At 37.5% G+C, this 24,224-nt stretch overlaps 1 protein-coding gene across 1 annotated transcript in view; it reads right to left on the bottom strand.

Annotated features, from left to right (window-relative positions):
* PCSK5 (proprotein convertase subtilisin/kexin type 5) overlaps positions 1-24,224 on the bottom strand; it is a 265,589-nt gene that overhangs the window by 30,696 nt on the left and 210,669 nt on the right. Inside the window, exons 22-27 of the mRNA XM_065745519.1 lie at positions 22,208-22,344; positions 20,110-20,307; positions 19,700-19,768; positions 4,836-4,878; positions 3,919-4,061; positions 2,605-2,805 (exon numbers count right to left, since the gene is read on the bottom strand). Coding sequence (XP_065601591.1) covers positions 2,605-2,805; positions 3,919-4,061; positions 4,836-4,878; positions 19,700-19,768; positions 20,110-20,307; positions 22,208-22,344 — 791 coding nt within the window. The remainder of the gene's footprint in view (positions 1-2,604; positions 2,806-3,918; positions 4,062-4,835; positions 4,879-19,699; positions 19,769-20,109; positions 20,308-22,207; positions 22,345-24,224) is intronic.

The raw sequence follows: 24,224 nt of genomic DNA, 5'->3' as shown, positions 1-24,224 counted from the left end.
AAGTTCATAAACTGCTGTGTAATTATTCAGAGTATAGCTTCAGTAAAGACAGTGACAATATTGTTAACATCTTTACTTGAAAGGTACTACAATTTGGGAATATACTCCGGTGGGAAAAGGCTCACACTATCACAAAGTTCATTGTTTCTCAACAGCTACACAGCTTTTGCCACATCCCAGCAAGTCTATTGAAGAGAAGGTAAAGAACCTCTAGTTACGTTTTGTGGTCTCTTGCCACCAAGCACAGCAGGAACTGTTTGACTTTACAGCAGTCATCAATGCTTAAGCCAATACAGCGCAGGGAGAAATGTGTCCTGAGGTTCAAAACATCTCCAAGCTGTGTTTTAACTACTGGGAGTAAAGAGAAATGGAAAGGTGGAGAGAAACAGCTTCTACAGCACGGTAGTGCTGATGAGTAAAGACCTACATCAGCTGCCTGTTCAAAAACAAACAAACAAACAAAAAAAGCAAAAAAAAAAAAAAAAAAAAGGCTAATGAAGCATCTCATCTGACAGCAGAATTAGATAATCAGTTGATAAACAAAACTACAGACATGTTCTTTCCACAGCACAGAGTGCCTCAAATTGGGAAAATACTCATGTAAACGAGTTTTTTTTAAATTGTTATTTTCTCTCCTTCATTGGTCTTTCTGACCATTTTCTAATATGAAGAAACTTTCTTCTTTTTCATATGTTTATGTTCTTAAATAGGCAATGACTAGAAATGGTCAATATTTTTTCTGAAAATATTTTTACTGTATTTCAATTTTTAATGCAAGTTCATAAAGATCCAAGTATAGTCATTCTTTGAAGTATTTGAGCAAATAAAGACATAGAAAGCAGAAGAAAAGTTGTGTTTGATAGAAAAATAAATCTATAAGAAACCATAAGTAATCTAGTCTCACACGCTCCTCAATGAACACTCCTGTCAGATGTTTTTATGCATTATCAAGGACTTCTAGTAATGCAAATTACAAATCCTTCTCAAAGAGTCTACTATTAGTCCATCATTCTGTTTGAAAGTCTCTTTTATCACATGTCAAATCTTTTATTTTTTTCTGCAGTTTAAGTTTAACTGCACATATGGAGACTTGACCTGTTCCATTGTTTGGAATGGACTGTGTTTCTCTTGTGGCATTCTCATTTAATCCCAAGCCCCTCATTTGTCTCACTCTTTAATTGTTAAGATTTTCTTTTCTGTAGGCTTCTGATTATCTTCAATGGTTCCTGTCAAAATGACCCACTTCTTTTTACACTGCATCCTAAACTGAATCTGCTATTCCAGCTGATGCCTTACAACTCTAAAAGGAGTGAAAAGATTGTTTTAGTGACTCTTCTCTGTTTATAGTGATCAGCTAAGCAGATATTGTAACTCTATAGGAAATCTTTCTCCGTGTTGGGGGGTGTATGTACTGTTTAAAAGCACCAGTTGTAAGCTTTGCTTTCTACATTCACTGCACTCACAAGTTTCACTTCAAAAATATTTGTATATTCAGAGAAAATGGGGTTTTATTTATGTGTATTTAAATTATTTCTTTTTTATGTATTTAAATTTATTCTCAGCTTGACTCAGTAGCATAATCCATTTAATTTCACTTTACATAACTTACATAACATGAACATCAAATACTCTACAGTAGACATTTCTTTTAATACCTTCTTAACAAAAAAATTGTGACCATACTGGAAGTCATTTGCAGATGCTTTATAAAGGAAAGTGATTTAAAAAATAATACAACTTACTCTCTTCAATAGCTTTTGCTTTCAAGCATTTTCGCACCAAATATTTTTATTCCTTGGAATAGTAAAGAATTGTTTTACCATGATATAAATAGGATAAGCAAGAAAGGACTAATCATTTTGTAAAAATTGCTGAAATGGCTGAGGCAGAAGAGAAACTCAGAATGTAACTTTACATTTTACTCCTGCTTACTTTTACTTACTTTACATTTTACTCCTGCTAAGGGATTTGATTTAGTAGTTTAGTGGGTAGGGATGGTGATAGGAGGATGGTTGGACTAGATGATCTTGTAGGTCCTTTCCAACCTAATGTATCTATGAATCTATGAACCTATGAACATTCTGTGTTAGAATTTCTTTAGACATCAGTGCATGTGTAATGTGGAGTGTATTTCTTCTTGGAGAGAAAGCGTAAGAGTAAATGTTACTTTTAAATAAACACCTCAAACATACATTTGATTCTTTTTCGATTCCTCCAACTTACATTCTTCAGTCAGGAGGGAATCAATAGCCAAAGTTCTGGTCTAAAATATAGACTGTAGAGCTCCCAGGGACTCCTAGTTCCTCAACATTTTTTTAATCCTTTTTGAGGAAAAAAAAATCTTTTAAACCTTCATAAGTTTAGATAAAATAACACCCAGTATTTTAGATAAGACCAGCTAAGGTATATTAAAATGTTATGCTTTTTTCAAGGATATTAATTTAGTTTTTGATCAAAACAATGTTTTTAGTGATTATGTATTTTTTTTAATGGTAATATGTTAAACTGAAGTATAGTTTTACTCAGACTGCATGATCCTGATGTCCTCTTTCTAAAGTTCTTAGTAGCTTCAGAGGAAAAATAAAAGGGTCTGTTGCAACTTACCACTCCAGAATTTCTCACTGGGTGGATAATTTCTTGGATTCAGACACCGTCCATGAGAGAACAGGAAATCTTTTGGGCATCCAGTGCAATTCTCATAGCTGTACCCAACACATGTTGTGCAGCTCCTATGACAAGGTTCACATTCTCTAAACATATCATCAGTGAAGAAGCCATCTCCACACTCAGTCACACATGTGCCACCTGCAAAAGAAACAGAGCCTGGCATTATATTGTCAACTGAGCCCTGCCAATCAGGACAAGAAGGTACCTCTCCCAGCACACCTATTTGTCTCCAACAATAAACAGTTTAGGACACACAAGTAATATATAGAAAACAGTGACCATTTTGGTAGACATAGAAACTATTTTTTTTTTTATGTTCAGCTGTTTCTACAAAATTGGTGGAGCTTTGAACAGTCTGCACTGAAATTGTTATTCAGGTGGGTTTTCATCCGTATCCTGTACATACACATCTTATAGAAGCCCAAGTGTGAATCAAAGTTCTGTGATTAAATCCTTTTTTTTTTTTTTCTGTTGGTCCCCTATAAAATCTAAGTGTAGAATTCCCTAGAATTGTTAGATGTATATTTTGAGGATTAGGTGAATCTCCTATTTCTGGTGAATACAAAGCTAAACTTAAGTGAGTCTGAATCAGTTTAAGGTTTTGCATGCTTTGGCAAAGTCCTTAGAAATTGTTACAAGGAAAGATTTTTCAATTAAAAGAAAAATATACCTCTGTACCACCTCACGTTGTGACCACAGAGTGTTCTGTAAATGTGGTGCATTTTTTAGCTCACTCTTGGGCACATGCAGAAGACAGTGCATAAAAACACCATAACCTCAAGATTTCCTGTCTTTCATATTTGGCACTACGTCTGAGCTAGACCTGGCTGATTCATGTTTTCCTAATAAAATCGTCAGATTCAAAGTCTTGTGTGAATTTGTTGTGAAACTTTGTGGTTGAACAAAAATCCTTTGAGAGTGTTTAAGACTCACTTTATGTGGACCTTAAAGTCCACATAAAATGAGGAAACATTTCTATGTATGTCTTTCTGTGAGAGAAAAACCTCTCATTTCATAAAGTCTGAAATAAATAGATTTGAGTTGAAATGTGTATATATATATGTATATAAACTAGAAAAATTGCCTCCAGCATTGGACATTTGTTGTCAAATATTTGGAGTTGTATCTTATATATATATACATCCCCAGCCTCTGCTCTCTGCCATAGATCTATGAATTCAAGAAATTGAATCCAGGCTCTTTCACTAGGGGAAACTTTCATGTATAGGCCATATGTGTTATTTTGCTTACCTGAGAGATAAAAGCCTTCCTTACAAAAGTCACACTTGTCCTTGTCACAGCTATCACAGTTGCTAGGACACTCTTTACATTGCAGGGAATTTTCATCTCTGTAGGTATTGTCTGGACAGTGTTTATAGCAACGCTTCTTATACCTATAACATAAAGTAGAGCATCATATGCTTCTTTTGAGGTCATTAAGTTACTTCACTTTCTACATACAGTAATGGCAAGGCTCTATTATCATCCTCAGAAACAGAAAATATTCCTTTAATGAAGGATTCAAAATGTATCTGTGGTTATCTCTTCAACTTTGATGAGTAATCAGCGTTATTAATTACAAATGATTTGATTTTTAAAAAATGTTTACACAAAAATGCATGCACATTTAGAAATTACATTTATCATGGCAATAAAGAATTCAGTGCCTCTGCTTACAGCAAGATTAGATAACTTTTCATAATACCTTGGATAGATTTTTTTTTTTTGTGATAGTAACTGTTACAGAGATCATCTAAACATCTTTTTCAAATATTTGCTGAATACTTACTTTCCTTCAGTTTCAGTTTCACTACTCTCTCTTTCCTTGCTTAATCTTTTAATATTTTTAAGTTCCTGCTCATCAGCAAATACAAGAACTGGGTGTAACATACTAAGAGCGTACTAGTTCCAAACCCAGAAGTAATTAACTTGTCTACACATTCTGTTCATCTCTGCTGTATATACAAAGATCACACCGTAATATAAGATATAAATGATCCTGATCGTGTATGACTGGCTAGTTTTTCAGCATTTTGCAAGCTTTTTTCACAGTTACTATCAGATAGGCAATGCTTGATAGAAGTGGGACAAGGTACATGCCATTCATATACTGATTTACGTGACATATTTTGTCAAGCACACATTTTTATATGGAAAGCTATACTCACATGTAGTAGTTCTGAACACATGTTATGCAGATTCTTGGGTCATCTGAAATTAAAAATGTGAAATTATGTAAATATCATTCAGAGTCAATGCCAGAATGCCAAAGGACACTATGGCAACTTTTTAATCTTAAAATTTCTTACATTGAAATAACAGTTATATCTTGTCATAAGTAGATTATTATCTCAGAATTCTAACTTACACTTTCTACAGATATACATACTCTTCCACATTTAAGGCTTGTACTGTGTTTTTGTTTTTTTTTTTCCAAAATCTTCTGATTTTTGTGTCTTCAGCACAAAGCACTTAGAAAGTGATGAGTAATTGGGAAATGCTTTTCTGAAATTGAGAATCTTTTCAGGAGTTCAATCTGGGCAAAATGAACCTTAGAAGGAGAAACTGATATGTTCAAGTCTGTAATCTCAACATATTTGTTTATTTGCTACCCTTAAAGCAACTTTTCTGAAAAAATATAAGTAATTATTTAATATTAAAAAATCTGAGCTAGCAAAACCCTTTCTTTATTAGGTGGAGACAAGAATTTTCAGTGAACATTCTTATCAGAAAGTTAATTTTTGCATTCAAAAATTTTGATCACTGAACAAAGGAGTACAGTAAAACTCTTTGAAGCTTTTACCATAATGGATCTAGCTTTGTGCTAACATGAAAAGGAGACTATGTTCTATAACCTTTCATTATCTGCTGTGAGCTTCCAATTTCTTTTACCTTACTCAAGTATCCCTAAGGGAATGGAGTGGAAGGAAATGCAACAGCCTAGGCAAATGTATTTATAAACTGTTCTACCGTGAAATGCCCATAAATCATTTTTGATATTATTAGTACTCATAAGACAAAATATTCATTGAACCTCTTTGAATTGTGTCTACAATAAATCACACTTTACAAATGCAAATTTATTAGGCAACATACACTGAGTTTTGTAAGTAGTTCTAGCAATTTATTTATGAGGTGTAAAGTTTTTCGCAGAAATGTTACAGATTTGTGACAATATACTTTTTACTGTTGAGAGCACAATCAGAAACAGCAATCACGTAATCTACTGTTTCTTGAATTAGATTTTATGTTAAGGCAGGAAATACCCTAAAAACATGAAAATACTTTCTACGACTTCCTCATTTACTCCTTTACTTCCAGATAAAATACATTTTGTTTGTCTAGAGTTTCTTTTTATGCAAAACTATTTTTTTTAAGTACACTTACAGAGATATTTGTTTTCCTTTCTCCTGCACCTCTCTGTTGGGAGCCATGCTTATGACTACTCAATTGATACGATAGAACACTATAAAGCAAAGTGCATCAGTATCCCAACTACCTTTTGAAAATTATTCTTACACATACAGTTCTTATGATTTGTTGATGGAAAGGATGGACTATGTGCTAAAGAGACATTACTAAAATTCCTGGGAACACTTTGGTATCTAGTTTCTAGATAGTAATAGACCTAGTTATAGTTATAGACCTAGGGATCACTAGTTATCTAGTATCTAGAGTTTTGGTAACTAACTCCATTAACTTTCGGGCTTTCATGCAGAAAGGACTCTTCCCCCTTTTGCCTGTGACAGATTCTGATGACATTATTCTTTCCTCCCTCACTATCAGTTTTTGCCCATACTGTTGACTGCTAGTGTACATCGCTTTGACAGGTTTCATCTGTGATTGCAAACGAAGACACAATGTTTAGGTGTCTGCTGGAAAGAGCTTGGAAAATGTACTATTAAGAGGTGTTTAAGCAAAAATCATTGTTTTGAATCATAGAATCATGGACTGGCTTGATTTGGAAGTAATCTTACATGTGTCAAGGGAACAACTTGATGACTGAATTTCATTTGGGAATGCATGGGGTCCTTCTTCAAACCTAAGACTTTGGAGAAGATCCGAATTCCTTAATAATTTTGCAATGTGTACTTCAGAAAATTGTATAAAGTAAAACTAACCTCATGAAAATTTTGTCTTTTTTGAGTTTACCATAGAAATAGAATAAGATTTTTTGTTGAACTTTGTGATGGCAAAATAAAGGGGACTCTGAAGTTGAGATAGTTTGTTTCTGGTTGAGTTGAAGAACCTTGTAACCCACAGACCTCATGTATGGTAGGTTATTCAGATGGAGAAGCAGCACTCATGGTGTGCTAATGCCAGTTCACCTGTGGCAAGTATCACGAATTTGTTTGCATATTGCTGCTGACAGCTTTGAATGAAGTTATACATGCATGTCTTTTCTGATTCCAACACGTAGTCGGGAACCAAATCCAACTGAAGAACTTTTACACTTTTGAATTTATTATCCAATAAACTTTTAAAACAGAGGTCAATTGCAGAGGGCACACATCTGGCTTTCTGATTATAAACTATGATCCTTCTGAAAATACATATGCTTTAGGAAATATTTTTTTTCTCTGTCATTCGGAGTGCAATTGAGGTTAGAGTGTCAGGGGACGCCTATACTTGCTGTGTCTTTCTCACCTATGTATAGACCATCCTAGAATCTAATTAGGTCTTCATGTTGTCATTAGGATAGTGAAGCCTAAGACCATTTGCCAATTATACTACTGTATTATTTATCATCCCTTCCTGAATGCTGCTCTTTCTCTTATAGGCATATCCGTTAAGGTTATTTACATGTAGTTCTTCAACAGTGGCTCATGTAAAATCTGCCATAATCAGTTCTTGGACTAGTAGTAATAAATGCTCTGCTAGGGCTGAAGCCAGCAAGTTCATCCTACATTCACTTAGAACTTACTCGTCCATGAACCGAGTAGTTTCAGTGGCATAAAGTGGACTGATTAATAGGCTAGGCTCCAAAAGACTTCTTGCCATGAGAAATGCAAGTATTTTATCTACATTTAATAGCTTTCATTTGCATTGATTGTCACTGTACTGAGTCTAAGCAACTCTTTGAAGACAGAAACAGATGTAATCTCAATAGCACTGGAAACAGGATTCAATCTATTTTAAAATGTATGGCCTCAGACACAACTAAACTACTTGGTGTCTTTCTGGTTTTATTGCAGTTTTCTTAGATAAGTAAAGATCATCTGGAGTTCATACAAAAAGTAATTTGATTCCTTTCTTTTTCTGTAAGAAAGTGATAGCCCTGTTCCCTTCTCAGCATCCCACTGCTCTCCAGTACAATACATGCAAATGTGCAAAGTTTGAATTGTGGATAAAGACAAAAATTTTTACTTTCTGTTGAAAGGAATTAGTGTTGTGGGTTTTTTACCTTTTCTGTAAGGGAGTGTGGTCATTAATGTTACAAGCCAGGCATTGTGCTAGAAGGGCATTTCTGTTTGAGTGTACAGAGGAACACTACAGGTGATTGCTGTTGTGTTACCTTACAGGCTTAGTGAAATATTTACTACGTATATCCATTTTGAAAATGAACTGCAGAACATTTTGAAAATCCCTGACTCTGTATGTGAGCATTTGCAATATTTAGACAGATTCTAATTTTGGAAACTTTACACAGCTAACCTACTGGACTTTAAAGTAGTCCCTACCAAAAGTATCTTACATAATTAAACCCAGATCTTTTAAAGACTGGTATGTATGCTAACTTTATCAACTGTATGCAATAAGGCTGGGAGTTGAAGCTAAGTGCATAAGTACATTTAACAGAATCTTTGTTTATACTGTAACTTTTATTTCCACTCCCATATTCATTTACGAACTGATTTCTTTTTTTTAAATTAAATTTCTTGATGTATTTATTGGCTCAGTCATGAGCCTAAAATACAGACAATACACTCAACTACTTTTGCATTCAGGAAAATCTGAGGATATTCTGTACATAAGACTTAATGTCTGGTTTAATTTTCTTTTCCAGATTAATTAAATATAATGTCCTCAAATTATTTTATATTACACTGTAGCTTTTCTTTAAGGGCCTGTCTGCAGTAATTGTTTGATTTCAACAGTTACTGTTAGATTTTATTTGCCTTTTACATTCCTCTGAACAATAATATACAATAATGTAAAAAAAAACCAAACAACAAAACCTAAGCCGTAAGTGGAAATATATCACCAAGTGTTATTATATACTTTAACTAGACCACTCTTGTTTTAGTTTTATGGTTACTCAGTTAAAATAACTGAAATGAAAAGTCCAGCCACAGTGGGATTTCGACTAGACATGGGCCCAGCTGAAAATTTAGCAAACCTCCAAAATAAAGGAGATTTCTCTTTCTGTTCTGGGACTCAGAACCATGATTTGAATCTTTCACTTTATGTGAAGAGTTATTTCTTTGCATATTCTTTTTTCTGCTGTTTTGCTGTTGTTCTTTTTTCCATCTCTTTTTGTATTTAGGGGTTTTGACAAGTTATATAACCAGGAAGAGGGAGAAAGAAGAGAATGGGTATTTGAACCAAGGAAAAAACTAAATTCCTATGTCATTTAGATTTAAAGGGGTGAAAAATAGTTTCTTTGGTCAAAAAAACACCTCCAAACCTCAGATTTAATGAATTAAAAATACATATATTTTTAAAGCAAAAAGGAAAAATTGAAAATAAAACAAACAAAAAACAAAAAACAAAAAAAAAAGCACACATACTTTCACTAGACTTTCTTCTATTTTTGGAAAATTCTTTGTTTTAATTTAAAGCTACTTTTAATTAGTGTCAAAATGAGGAAAAATAAAAGCAGATTTTCCTGAATAACTAGCTGTAAAGATGGTCAGCTGAAAAAGTCAGACAGTTCTAATCTCAATTATCTTACTTTAAAAGAGAAATATTTGCTGTTACTGTGTTTCATTGATAAAGCAAAGGAAAAGAGAATTATCTTCCTGTACAAAAGAAAAATTTAATATTGTACTTAAAAGTAGTAACTACCTGCATATAAGAAGAAATGAAACGAAATACCAGAATTACAACATACATTCCATGAAATAGCTCCAAGGTTCACATGACTGAGTTAAAACATTGATAAATATGTGAACATTTGTGGATATGTTTGCTGATACATGCATAGAGTTTTATCTTAAGCAACAGGAACCACTTTAAAAATAAATATGTACGGTTGCAGTGCCCTACTTTTTCACTGAATGCTGTGGATCAGTACTGCTGTAAGATTTACACCGCAAGTGAACGTCCAAATTGTGATAGCAGATAGGTTATTACTTACATAGTTTCAGAGAAGAGCCAGTGTTTTTTTCTTACTCTTAGTAAGATAAAAAGAGGACTTCAACTTGGCACATCAGCAATAGTAGTATCTAACAATTAAGTGAGGATGTTCAGTGCAGACATTTAGAGATTAATCTATGACTGACCTGATATGTTATCTTTTGTTGTTATTCTGTTGTCCATTTTCTGCACCTGTGATGTGATGATTGTAAGCGATATGAAAGCTATGTAATAAAAACCATGAAGTAAAAAACTGAACATGCTCTGCACTGAGGAGCATTGTCAGAACAGACTGAGATGATCACTAATCTTTAGTTAGTTTCTGACTGGAAAGGTTATTCCTTTGGTTGAACAGCATTACCCAAAGAGTTCTTTCCAACCAACAGAAAAGCCAGACATGCCAGGTTTGCACAACAGACATCAATTCAGGTTTTGGCACTAATTTGAACATCTGAATGCCATAGGTCTTCCATTAACAAGAAAAACTGTATGCATATTGTAATCATGTGGGTAACATCTCCGTATAAGGATTCTCAAAGGTTTGCACTGTTCTCTAAAGAAAACCGAACTATAATCTGTTGACAAGCAGTTAGCATTTCTTTACTGAACTATAATTTCTTTGTTTTTGTAGTTTTAGAATTTAGAATTACATTTGTAATTGTAATTCAGCGATGGATACATAGCTAGATGAATTTCTAGTCTAATCCGGTATTCTTCTTCCATGCTCTCATTGCACATAACTCCAAAATGAAATCTAGACCATAAATGCATTAAGCAGCCAAATAGACTAGAGACACATAATAAACACAAACAATAAGGAACATCATCTTAACCTAAGAGTAATTAGGTGGTTCAAGAAAATTGATAGGTTCGTGAAGGCTGTGTTTTGAGCCTTGATAATCAGAGATCACTATTCTGCTTTTCAACCACAGAAGTGGTCATACTCAAGGAATTGAAGAATGAAGCAATTAGCCAGTAAACAAGGCAATGTTTCACAGAATCACATAACTGTAGGGGTTGGAAGGGACCTCTAGAGATCGTGCTACAGGCTGCACAGGTAGGTGTCCAGGCAGATCTTGAGTACCGACAGAGAAGGAGAATGAATAACAGTCTATTCCAGTGCTCCATCACTCTCGCTGTGAAGTTCTTTTGCATACTGTTTCAGAACAGCCTATGCTCAAGCTTATGGTTGTTTCTCCTTGTCCTCTCACCATAGACCACTGAAAAGCAGTTGGCCATATCCCTTCTGTCTCCTTCACTTAGGATATTTATAATCATTAATAAGATCCTCTCTCAGTCTTTTCTCAAGGCTGAATAGACCCAGGTCACCCAGCCTCTCCTCACAGGGGAGATGCTTCAGGTCCTTTATCATCTTTGTGGCCCTCTGCTGGACTCTTTCCAGGAAATCCCTGTCTTTTATGTACTGGGGAGCCCATAACTGGACACAGTCCTCCAGGTGGGGCCTCATCAGGGCAGAGTAGAGGAGGAGGACCACCTCCCTTGACCTGCTGGCCATGCTCTTTTTAATGCACATCAGGATGGTATTGGCTTACTTGGCCACCAGGGCACATTGCTGGCTCATGGCCAGTCTGTCATCCACCAGGACCCCCGGGTCCCACTCCTCAAAGCTCCTCTTCAACAGATCATCCCCCAGTCTGTACTGATACTTGCAGTTATTCCTTCCCAGGTGCAAGACCCTACACTTGCTTTTGTTAAACTTCATTTGGTTTCTTACTGCCCAGAATTTGTACTACTGTTCAGACTGTACTACCCATAGATGCAATCTAGGCAGACTGTATGTCTGCGTTTGAAAAAGTCATAGCTCAATCTTATATCTTGATTTTTTCCATTGACCCCCATGTCTGGACTTTGCAAAAGGCGTTCTCTTTCTCAGAGAAATAAGATTTTCAAAAACATATATATATATGTCTTATATCTTCAGGGTGCAAGTGAACTTACCTTCTGCCTATAGTTTGGGAAAGATGAATCTCTAATGTGATTTTCTGCCTTTTCTGAAAAGTCAGTACTGTTAATCAAAGAAATTTTCCAAATGTTGTTGGGCATTCTTTCTGTACCGATTGCATATTCTCTCACCAGAAGTGTGTGGAAATGAGTCCTATTATCTGCAAATCTAAAACCCATCCTGCAAGATTGACCTCTTGAGGAAGTTTTACTCTTAGAAAAAGAAGAATCCTTATGATGATTTTTTCTAGTATTCTGAAAGCCAACGTGAAAGCCAATTCGCCATTATGGAAGATTTGAAGAAACAAAGTTTTCCTTTGTGCCATTTAATGATTCTATGTGAACCAGATCACTTTTCTATCATTAATCGTGAACACAGCTGCCAGAATCCCAGTCTGTACATGTGAACTTGAATCTGTTCACAGTGCTACACTTCAGCTATATCATATATTTTTTAAATCTTCTTCATTTATGTTTTTTCTCTCTCTCATGCTACCTTAAAGTCCCTGTTTTTCCCCCATCTAAAAATGTATTAGCATGTCACTCATTTCCACTTTCTGCCTTTATGGCTGTTTGTTTGTTTCCTTGTACCCCAGACCAAACAAAATAGTTTGGTTCTGGAGGAATTTTGAGAGTTGCTGAGGATTTATCTTGTTAAAGAGAACAGTCACACTGGAACCAAAATGCCTGTTTTGAAGACATAATCTCAGGGTTACTGTTCCTTGTGGTTTCTTACTGTTTATATTCTTTGCAAGATATCTTGGAAAGACGAGAGTGTGATGACTGTCCTCAAAAGCCTTATCTGTACCACTCTATGCCCTCACTGAAAAGCATTTTATTCTCAGTGTCAGCTTTTGAGAACAGGCTGATGTAAATGTTATGAGAGCTGTGTTGTGCTGTTCTCTGCAAAAACCTGGACAGATCAGAAAGCAATGGAATACATGGTATTTTATTACACAGAGGTGAGGTAATCTCTGGGAAACCTTGAGAAGCATTCATATTGTAACACGTCATACTTCCAAAAGTCTGGTGAACTGAGTGGAATTGAATCAGGAATATGTCACCCTACGGAAGGACAAAGCTTGAATTTCAAAGTCTCTTGAGAGGAAGAATTATCATAAAATTATAGAATTGTAGAATCAAAGAATCACAGGATGGCTTGGGTTGGTAGGGACCCCAAGGATCATCAAGTTCCAACCTCCCTGCTACATGCAGGGCCACCAACCTCCAGATCTGGTACTAGAACAGGCTGCCAGGACTCCTGTCAACCTCGGGGAATGGAGAACACCTCATTCACAAAATGTCATGAATTTCTAAATTATATAATTGAGCACTGTCAAAAATATTTAGCTCCACAATGAGCTAGGTGCTCATATTTAGTATTGCTTCTGATGTGTCTTTCTGTTTCTGAAGAGTGTATATGCAAGTCAGTAGATACTGCATATCAAGGATATTTGTCACTTCTTGTCTTCTGAAGAATTCGTACTTAGTGTCTGCATGCTGTGCACATGCAAAAAGGTGAGTACAATTCATATTATTAGAAAGAGTTCTGAAAGGAGTTGAAAAAACACTTTGTTTCATATGTTGTATTTTAGACACAGCTAATAACAAACAGAGTTTTTATGTTCTTGCATTGTATTGACTTCATAATTCTTTTAAAATATTTACATTAAATGGCTCGGTAATCTGCAGTTCTAACTTAGCAATATTCTCTTGTCTTCAGTGGGCTTATTGGTGACTGCTTTTTAAAAAGGTAGAGCTGACTCTGAAGAAATTTCTAAATCTCATTACAGTTTTAAGAATCTGAGGAGGGTATTGGCAACATTATGAAGTGATCTAAATCTTGGAGTGGGAGTAATTGCACTGAAGGGTGGAGTGCAGCTGCTGTAGCAGCAGGTTGAAAGCCCTCCTTAATCACATTATCTCAGAGCTTTCTCTTTCAAATGATGACTCCATTCAGGAAACTGGATTTAAAATTAAAATTTTTGAGAACTTATGGTGTTTTTTGGTGCCCATCAGATGACAAGTCATCAATATTTAATCATAGCCTGATGGTCCTAGCTGGAAGACATAATTTCTTTGGATCTAACTGAATAAGAGGGAGCAATAACTCACTACAGGTCCAGACAGTAGGTCCAGAGTCTCCCTGCTGGTGCTATAAACCTGAGGTACCAAAACCATAAACATAATATTAAAATTTATTCAGTACACTTTCAGAGACATTTTGTCCCATTTTTCATTTGTGTTCACTTGCAGTAGCAATGTATTTGAATATAGATTGTACAAATTTAGGTTAAAACACATTTAAATCACCTTAAAATATCTTTTATCCTTGTGTGTCTTATTTCCAATTACAATGCCTGTGTAAAAGCCTGCATTTAAATCCCATGGAATGCAATGTGCATGTTAGTTGGGCTAGCATGGCAGAATGGTGAGATGCTTTTGGGAGGATGTGGGCAGAAGAAGGGAACCCTACTGCTTTGGCAGTTGCTTTGTGCATATAAAGCCATAGCTCCTTACGGAGTTTATTCAATTTAAGGCAAATTGCTGGTAACATATTCTAGGACTTGACAGTGTCTGTCATAGAATCAGACAGTTGTAGGGGCCGGAAGGAATCTCTGAGCATTATCCAATTTAACTCCCAGCTAAAGCAGGTTCCTAGAATATAAAGTATTTGGGTGGGTCTTGAATATCCAGAGAAGGAGACTCCACACCCTCCCTGTGCAGTCTGTTCCAATGCTCAGTCAACCTCAAAGTAAAAAAAGAATTCCTCATGGAAAAGCTTCTCATGGAGCTTCCTGTATTCCAGTCTGTACCTATTGCCCCTTGTTCTGTCACTAAGCACTTCTGAAAAGAGCTTCACTTCATCCACTTGACTTCAGTTCATTAGGTACTTATGAATGTTGGTAGGATGCCCTCTCAGTTTTCAAACTGAACACTCCCAGGTCTCCCAGCTTCTCACAAGAGAGATACTCCATGTCCCCAGTTGTCTCTGTGGCTCTCCACTAGACTCTCTCTAGAAGTTCCCTATCTTTCTTGAACTGAAGAGCCCAGAATTCCACACAGAACTGTAGATGTGGCCTCATCAGGGCAGACAGAAGAGGATCACCTCCCTTGACTTGTTGGCTATGATCTCTTTAATTCATCTCATGATACCATTGATGTTCTAGGCAACAAGGTCCCAGTGCTGGCTCATGCTCAACCTGATGTCCACCAGGACACCTTGGTCATTCTCCTCTGTAGAACTCCTTTCCAGGAGGTCAGCTTCTAACCTGTACCAATTTGTGTCGGTATTCGTCCCCAGCCATAGGATTCTACACCCTCATTAAACCTCATAACATTTCTCCCCACCCAATTAGCCAGCCTGTCCAGTTCTCTGAATGGTGTCACAGGCTTGTGGTGTGTCAGACAAAATTCCTGGCTTTGTATAACCAGCAAACTTGTTGAGTCAGGTTCAGACCCAGCACCACCAGGTCATGATGAAGATATTGAGCAAGCCCAGACCCAGCACCAAATCCTGGGGAACATCACTAGTTACAGGTTTCCAACAAGTCTCTGATGCTGATCATAATCCTCTGAGCTCTGACAATCAGCCAGTTCAGTTCTCAGTCCACCCCACTGCTCACCTATCCTACACTTTCTAAGCTTACCTACAAGGATGTTATGAGAGACATTGTCAAAAGTCTTGGTGAAGTCAAGGTAGAGAGCATCCACTGTTCTCCCTTGTCTACACAGCTGGTCAAGATTTCATGGTAGGCAATTAGACTGATCAAGCATGATTTCCCCATAGGGAATCCATGTTGACTACTCCTGACAACCCTTTTTTCTTCCATAGCTTTGAGATAACATCCCGAATAAGTGGTTCCATCACCTTTCCAAGGACAGAGGAGAATCTAAATGGCCTGTAGTTTCCCAGATCCTCCCATTCTCCAAGACACTTTAAAGATTCTTTATCTCCTAAAAATATGAGTAGCCCCAGAGTTAATGAAATGAATTAGAAAGAGAGGTATCCTCTTAATTTCAAAGAAAACATCTATGTTAAAGCTACAAAGACTGTACCTGTCCTCGAGTTTGTCACTCTGAATGTCCCTATCTTTACTCTTGGACTTACAGTCTAGTCTAGATACAGTAAAGATGTATAGTTCTGAAAAAACTTGGAGGAAAAGAAATGGATTTAACATTGTTCTCTGAGGATCCAAGCCAGTATTATAGATACTGTTTATCTTCTCCAGCATCTTCCGTACTGGAGAACACTGACCAGAAGTGTAACTTAAATGGTAGGTTTTGTATGCTTTTGTGAAATACCAGGCACAGGGCATAAATTACTAAATTGATATAGAAGTATAGTGCCTATGACCAAATCCTTTCATAGGGTTGCTACTGATCAAGATTAGAAGCTTCTCAGACAATCCACCTCCATTGTTTGCTCTGTCTACAACAGCTGGCATCATGTCACAGTAGAGTAGTTCTTACTCAGTTGTTTGTACAAAGCTGGACAGTATCATCCAAAACTGAAAAGCATTGCCAAAATTGAAGGCAGTAATTAAATCTTTTTTTCTGGTGCTACATGGAAAAAAAAAAGGCCAAAAATTAGTTGCTGTTCAGGCTAGTGAAAGGCAGTTCAGTTCTGTGACAGCATACCAATCTCTCCTGTTCTGATATTCCTCTTTTAGTTCATACAACTTCTGTAAGTGATCCTACAGTAACCATAAACTGAAGAAGGTAATTACTTTTATCACTTACATAATATATAAAAGGACCTCAAAGCAACTCCAAAAGAGCAGGTATCCGACAACTGTTTTTGAGAGAATGATCTTGAGTCTTTTTGAAATACATGAATATTCGTGAAATTTATATACATTTGTATATGAAAAACTACTTTTCAGTGTGTGAACTATATAGTCTTAATTGCAGTTGGTGTGATTATTATGTTTATCCCCTCCCTCCCTCCCTCCCTCCCTCCCTCCCTCCCTCCCTCCCTCCCTCCCTCCCTCCCTCCCTCCCTCCCTCCCTCCCTCCCTCCCTCCCTCCCTCCCTCCCTCCCTCCCTCCCTCCCTTCCTCCCTACTTCCTCCCTTCCTTCCTTCCATCTCTCTCTTTCCCTCTTTCTCTCTTTCTTTCTTAAGCTTTCCCCAGAGCTTCCTGCTGCCCTTCTAATAGAAACATACACTACAGTGGAATGCTTTTCCACCTCTATAGTTCTTATCAATTAAATTCCTTAGTAGTAGTGAATGGAAGATACAAAAAGTGAGGCTTCAAAACAATCCAGCATTCCCTTAATTTTAAGAAGGGAGGATGTAGAAAGATCATAAAGCTGTGAAAATTCCATATTCTACATCTTCTCAACTTGAATTTCTCATTTTAATATTATCTTTTTATTGGAGTGGAATTTATTTACAGCTTTCATAATTATTCATTTTTGTTTTCTAGGAGACAAGCAGCTCAGATGTTTCTCTTTACACAGCAGTCTCTAAATATATCAAGTTTCTGATGAGACATGAGAAAGCTATAACTGTCCTTATCTACGAGTTGTTATCGATATGCCAGAAATCACATTGAATATTAAGAGCAGAAACACAAACAACATTTCTACCTGATTTATTTTAAGCCTGAAGTTTATAGGTCATGCTTTATTTCAGGAACACATGGTAATTTGCAAAATCTGTTTGGCCCCTTGGTTTTATACCACTGCTGTGTTTCTGTTCCAAATACAGCTAACATTAAACCAACCTATATAAACTCTCAGTAATATATGCATTATAACTGCCAAGGAGTTTTCTTAATAGCATGCCCCTTACCAGACTCTGGCATTCTAACCCTTCTGATTCCACTTCGCAGTTAACTTAGTCTTTGTTTTACTAACATCCATTCTGTCAACCTTTTAAGTTTTTGAAAAGCAGTTTTTAAAATCAGATATTTGAATGTAAGAAACTGAGAGTAAATATGTAGGGAATATTATGACTGAAGATGGTTTAGGATAGGCATGTCCAACCTGTGGCCTGTGGGTTGCACACATCCTGGGACAGCTACTAATTAGCTCTACCCCCTGCCCTGCATCATCATGACAATGTCTCTTCCCCACTGAGTGGCCCAGCTTGGCCCAGGCACATACCCATCACTCAGCAACAAGCTGAGTGTATTGATGCAAGACAGTTTATCTCCACTTAATGTAGCCCAAGAAGTTAAAAAAGTTGGACATTCATGGTTTAGAAGATAATCTCCTGTGAAGAAGGTTACTGAATGTTTTCTCTGCTTCAGCTAGGAATGGATGTGAAGAATCCCAGACCTAAGTGATAACAGAGAAAGTCTGGGGAAAAGAAGATATTCCCTTGATCAAGGATGATTGGTCAGATGTCACCTAGGCAAACTCAGTGCACACAAACCCATGGACCGTGGTGGTATGCACACATGAGTTCTGAGGGAGATGGCAGAAGTGGTTCTCAAACTGATCCCTATCATTTTTTAAAGTCATGGAAAACAGGAGAGAATAAAGAAAGTACAGGTGTAGTCAGACAAAGATTTTAGGCCTGCTTACACTTTTGTAATATGTCTGGTCAACAGAGTTGTCAGGTGTTTTATCATATGACTTATTAGACCAGAAGTCCAGTAGAAAAAGTGCTGCGAAGTTTAATAGTTAAACTAATATGAAGCTTATTTAAGCTGGTGATAGAATTTAGAACTGGTATTAAAAAATAAATACACTGGAAAAATAAACAGTTTAGCTGGAAAAGAGAATTAAATGCTATCTAGTTCTCTGTGGGCTAATGACAATGAAGCTGGCAGCCATTCACTACTTTGAGGCCAGATGTCTTCAGTGTTCTTTGTAAATGAATTAAATACAGGACTTGAAGGTATTCTGAATAAGTTGAAGAAAACATTAAATTTGGAAGAGCTCTCTCAAGAGCAGAGAAGCCTTGCAGAGAGATCTTCACAAATTAGAGGTGTATGCAATCACCAATAAGATGAAGTTTAAAAAGAGCAAGTGCCATATTCTGCACCTGGAACAAGTCAACTCTGAATATGTTTGTAAGGTGGGGGATGACAGGCTGGAGAACAACACTGTGGAAAGGGATCTGGGATCTCTGGCTGACAGCAAGTTGAACATGAGGCAGCAATATTCCCTGGCAGCCCAAAGGGCTGACTGTACCTGGGGTGCACCAAGCCCAGCACTGCCAGTGGGTGAGGGGAGGGATTGACTGCTATTGACTGCAACTGGAGTTTGCTGCACCTCCAGCACTGGGTGCAGCTTTGGGTGCCACAGTGTATGAAGGACATAAAATTGATAAAGAGGGTTTCAGAAGGTCTAGAGGGCAAGGTATATGATGAGTAGTTGAAGTCCCTTGGTTTGTTCAGCCCAGAGTATAGGAGGCTCAGAGGAGGCCTCATGGAAGCTCACAAGGGGAACGGAGGGGCAGCACTGATGTCTGCTCCCTAGTGACAGTGACAGAAAGGGAATGGCATGGAGCTGCATCTGGGGAGTCTTGATGTATATCAGGAGAAGGTTTCTTACCAGAGGGTGGTGGAACAATCTCCCCAGGGCAGTGGTAATGGCCCCAAGCTGCCAGAGTACAAGAAGCATCTAGGACATATTCTATAGGTTCGACAACCTATTCAGACACAGAATTTGAATTTTGGGTCATCCTGTGTGGAGCCAGGGGGTTGGACTCAGTGATCCCTGTGGGGCCTTTCAATTTTGAGACATCCTATGACTATATAAATGGTTACTCCCTACTTTAAGGATAAGGAGAAAGGTTTGTAATGGGACTACTTACCCAACTGGCAGTTCTGGCATCCTTCTGAACAAGGTATGCAGTCTTCAGAGTCAGGATCTTCCAATTCACCTAAGTTTTGAAATAAATAAATTTTTGTTTAATCTTGATAATGGAAAGCCAATATGTGAAAGCACTCAGCAAGGTTCTTGAAAACATACTTTGTACAAATCCCAAAATCAGAAAGACGTGCGGTAATGTTTTTTTATCACTTGTTCTCTTGAAATCCCACTCAATTTGAGGAAAATAGTTCAATTTTTCATTAGCATAGATTAAGAAGAGAATCAGAGTGGGAATTAAGGAGTTTAGGGACGTATGTGATTGCCTGTCTCAGAGCAGGAACCAAAATATTTAACTATATTTCATTAACAGTTTGAAATAAGTACTTTTCCCTTCCACTGAAGGATGCTTACCTTCTCTACAGCTATGCTTCTGACATGCATTTTGGTTAAGGTAGTATCCTCTGGAACATCTTTTGCAGTGTCTAGAATCCAGGCACACCTCGCAGTGGCTAGAGCAGGGCACACAGGTGTGCTTTGAATGGTAGTGACCTGGGGGACAGCTCTCTCTGCACTCCCCATGGTACAAAAAAAGCTCCATCCCTCGTCTGTCTGTGCCACAAAGAAACAGAGAAGACATCAGCAACACAGGACGTTTTGACAGTAGAAACTGCATTATTAAGCCACCAGTGCTTCAGCTGATAGTACTGAACATTGCAAGGTATGTTCAGTTTTACACCAGATGAGCTAAAATGTACAAGACTTTTAGTATCTCAGATGTTCCACACTCTTGGAGATCCGTGACATAAAAATGTTGTACTAGTGAATCATCACTGTTTACATCCACCAATCTAATCAAGTAAGGATCAAGAGATTTCCATTACTGGGTTCCCAAAATTCCTCTGCAGAAAACAGAGTAGAAGGATTTGTAATGTATTGTTCAAGTAGATGCAAAATCACCATTATGAGAGCAAATCTGCCCACTTCACCTTTCAAAAGGATCAGTCTGTTTCCATAGTAGATTAAAGTGTAATCCTCATCCTAGTCACAGCTAAGCTCTGGAAATGTTTTGATTTGAATCAGAATAGCAAGTGTGCATCTGTTTACTATCAGAGAAACAGAAATTTCTACTGCATGGGAACTCAGCAAAACCCATGGTAGCACCTGGGTACCACCAGGTTTTATACCACTAGGGTATAAATTGCATACATTATTGTGCTAACTGTACTTAATTACATATATATAGAGCCCCCTAGGTATTCACTTGTAATAATTTATTTTTGATGTTTCAGAGATAGGAATTGCATTAGGGAATAGTTATTGCAATGCACAATTCAGTCTGTGTTCCTTTTACATTTCTGGTACAAATTTCCACTGTGATCTTCCTAACTTCTTCAGGGTGTGGCTTTCATTGAGATGTTTTTACTTCTTGATACAGAAATACAGAAATTTATATTGCAGTTCACCACAGGGTTATATCTGGGGAAAATCATATAAATTACTCTCTCGTGTAGAAAGCTAGTTTGAAAACTTAGTCTATTCATTCACAGACACAGTTCCCAAAAGTGAGAACATCAATCTCATCAGTATGACTAATTACTACCAGTTATGTTAGTGTTTTCTCATATCCCAGGCATTTATTACTGAACAAATCCTGTGCCATTAAGGACTCACACTGTTCTGCAAGAAGCAACAAAAAAGGAAAAAGGAGGTGAATTCCCAAGTCATCCCGAAACTAAAAATTCCTTTTTCCTAAATGAATTGAAAATTAAATTCCGGATTCTCATTTCCAAGAGTTCCATGATACTTTCATGTAATAGCCTCAAGTTATTTACCCATCAGGCTTTAGAGAGGTGAGAGGGAATAATCACTTTTAAACTGTAGACAATACTGGATATTCACAAGAAGAGTTGCTTTTTTGGAACAACTGCATAGTTAATTACATTACCTTCTGTCTCAACCTCAGCTCTGCAAAACTGTCAAAAAGACAAATTGCTATGTGTGTCAGTGGTAATCTTTTCTTTGCAGGCCCCATTTCCCCAGCTGTACAGACACAGAGGTTGAAGTCAGTATGATGGGTTCCATCCCCAAGCACATGTTTTAGAAAGCACCCTGTCTCTCTGCTTGCTTATACAACAAGTTGCCCTATTTCAGTGAAGCACATGCTTTGTAGAGTCTGGGAGGGGCAGGTATGTTCCCCCATTTTCTAGGAGCAGCTTATGTGGGTTTCTGTCCTTATTTTAGTTATTAACGCTTTTAATTCTGTTGCCATGGATCCCATTGAAAACACACTGACAGGAATGAGTAAGGACGTATGAATGAGGCAGAGATGAGCTTTCTTACATTCTTTTTTTTAAAAAAACTCTTGAACTCCAACAACCTTCAGTTTTAAAACATGATAATGATGCAGCAGTGCTTACTTCATTGGCTTTAACAACTGGCTCTGTTAGCAGAGGGAAAAGGAAACCTGGATGTCAAGCAAAGGGAAAAAAATGCAAGAAATTTTTCTCACCTGTTCCACATGCAGTGCATTTGTTAGGTTCACTTCCACTGCAGTCCTGGCAGGTATGGTGGCACAAATGACATTGCTTTTTGAATTCGAACTTTCCCCTGGGGCACTGCATAACACAGCGACCATTATCAAAGAATCTTTTGAGGAACAGAGAGACATAATTAAAATTCAGCCACAATTTTTTCTTAATATTTATTACTAACTTACAAGAAAATCAAAATATTCTTCCTTTATTCTGTTACATGTTTCTTTTCACTTCACTCCTCCATTTTCCCGATCTTTTTCATGGTATTTGCTGAGGAAAAGTTTGGAACCTGGACTTGAGAAATGAGTTAGAACATTTTCCTGGAAAAATTTGGTCTTAGACCTAAATGCCATTCTACCATGATATCTGAAGTGGCCGCTTATGACTGTTACAAGGAAAGGAAGAGTAACTAGGTCTTTCTCTGTGAAGGAATGATTTATCTGTGGAAGTTTCCTATTAGTTTTGCTTTGAAGGCTTGCTGTGGACAGAGCTGAGGCTTCAGTACATTGACTACAGAACTGATTATACAGACTTGTGAGGCAGAAGGCAGGCTGCTGCAGGGAAACAGGGAGAAGCATTTATGGATATACGGAATAGTCTACAAAGATATCTCTCTGCTCTGGAGTTTGGCGGTAAGAAAATCCTATGCAGATTGTATTTCATAGAACTTTATTTGCATTATTGAAAATGGGTATTCAGGTCTTGAACTGGGTTGCACTGCACACTGCTTGGTTTCTGTGCAAATGGGCACCATGACAGAAACACTGGAGTGGGCTTTGTCACCTTGATCATGTGCTCTGATGGTGGCACTTGGGAGCTGAGGATTGTTGTGAAACCTCTTGTGGTGTTTATGCTGCTATAAACAGGAGGGGGATATCTGCTTTTTACACAGGTATATAGTGATAGGACAAGGGGGGATGGTTTTAAATTAAAAAGGGAACATTTAGATATCTCTCACATGAGAAAGTGGTGAGGTGCTGGCACAGGCTGCCCAGTTAAGTAGTGGATGCCCCATCCCAGGAGGTGTTCAAGGCCAGGTTGAATGGGGCCCGGGGCAGCATGGTCTAATGCTTGTTCTAGCTGGCAACCCTGCCTATGACAGAGGGGTTGGAAATAGATGATGTCTGGGGTCGCTTTCAACCCAAGTCACTCTACGATCCTAAAATTTGCACCCCACACCAGGCTGCCTGTGCTGTGGTTGGGTATGTCATCTGTTCTGGGGGTAGTCCAGATCAGTGATAATACTACCACCTGCAGAGTTCATACCTTCAGTTAGATCCTTCAGGTTAGACCTGCTTTGGATCTGCCAATTCCCTCTAAAACCTGAGTTTCACACAAGTTTGGCTGTGTTCTTGATAAGCAAATCCACACTCCTATGGAGAAAGTAGGGCACCGAGTTCTGCAGCAGAGGTAGCTTAACCTTCCAGGATGGGGCTCAGAGATGTCCTGGAGATATTCAAGGTGAGGCTGGACAGGGCTCTGAGCACTCTGATCTAGCAGTTGGTATCCCTGTTCATTGCAGGGGAGTTGGACCAGATGACCTTTATGAATCCCTTTCAAATCAGATGTTTCTGTGATTCTATGACATGTAAGTAGCACTGTTTTTGTCACATATGCTGGTTGTAAAGATGTATGTCTCCACAGAAGAAAAAAAAAGGTACCTTTTTCTTACTTTTTTGCTATACTGTTCCAAATGATAAATACCAAAAGGTGAGAGCTTCTCCCTAACCTTTGTAACTGAAACAATTATCAGGAAGAGGAAGAATTTTATGAGGAGAACTTTGGACAAAAGATGTAACAAATCTACTGTATAATTTTTGAATTGAGGTTAGTAGCATTATGAATTTTCAGACAAGAAAATGATTTAACAGTGATTTTTAATACGAAATAATGTGATAACTCCAGATGAAATTTCAGCAATTACCCTTCATCCAAAATCTTTTCATCCTTTTCAAAAAGGACAGGCGTTCCAGGATTGTTTTATTTTAGTCT

Source organism: Cyrtonyx montezumae, unplaced genomic scaffold (assembly GCF_038088225.1).
Source record: "Cyrtonyx montezumae isolate F1298 unplaced genomic scaffold, pur_monq_1.0 scaffold_36, whole genome shotgun sequence".
NCBI lineage: Eukaryota > Metazoa > Chordata > Aves > Galliformes > Odontophoridae > Cyrtonyx > Cyrtonyx montezumae.
The sequence above is the reverse complement of the archived record's forward strand: the minus strand, read 5'-3'. Positions and strand labels throughout refer to the sequence as shown.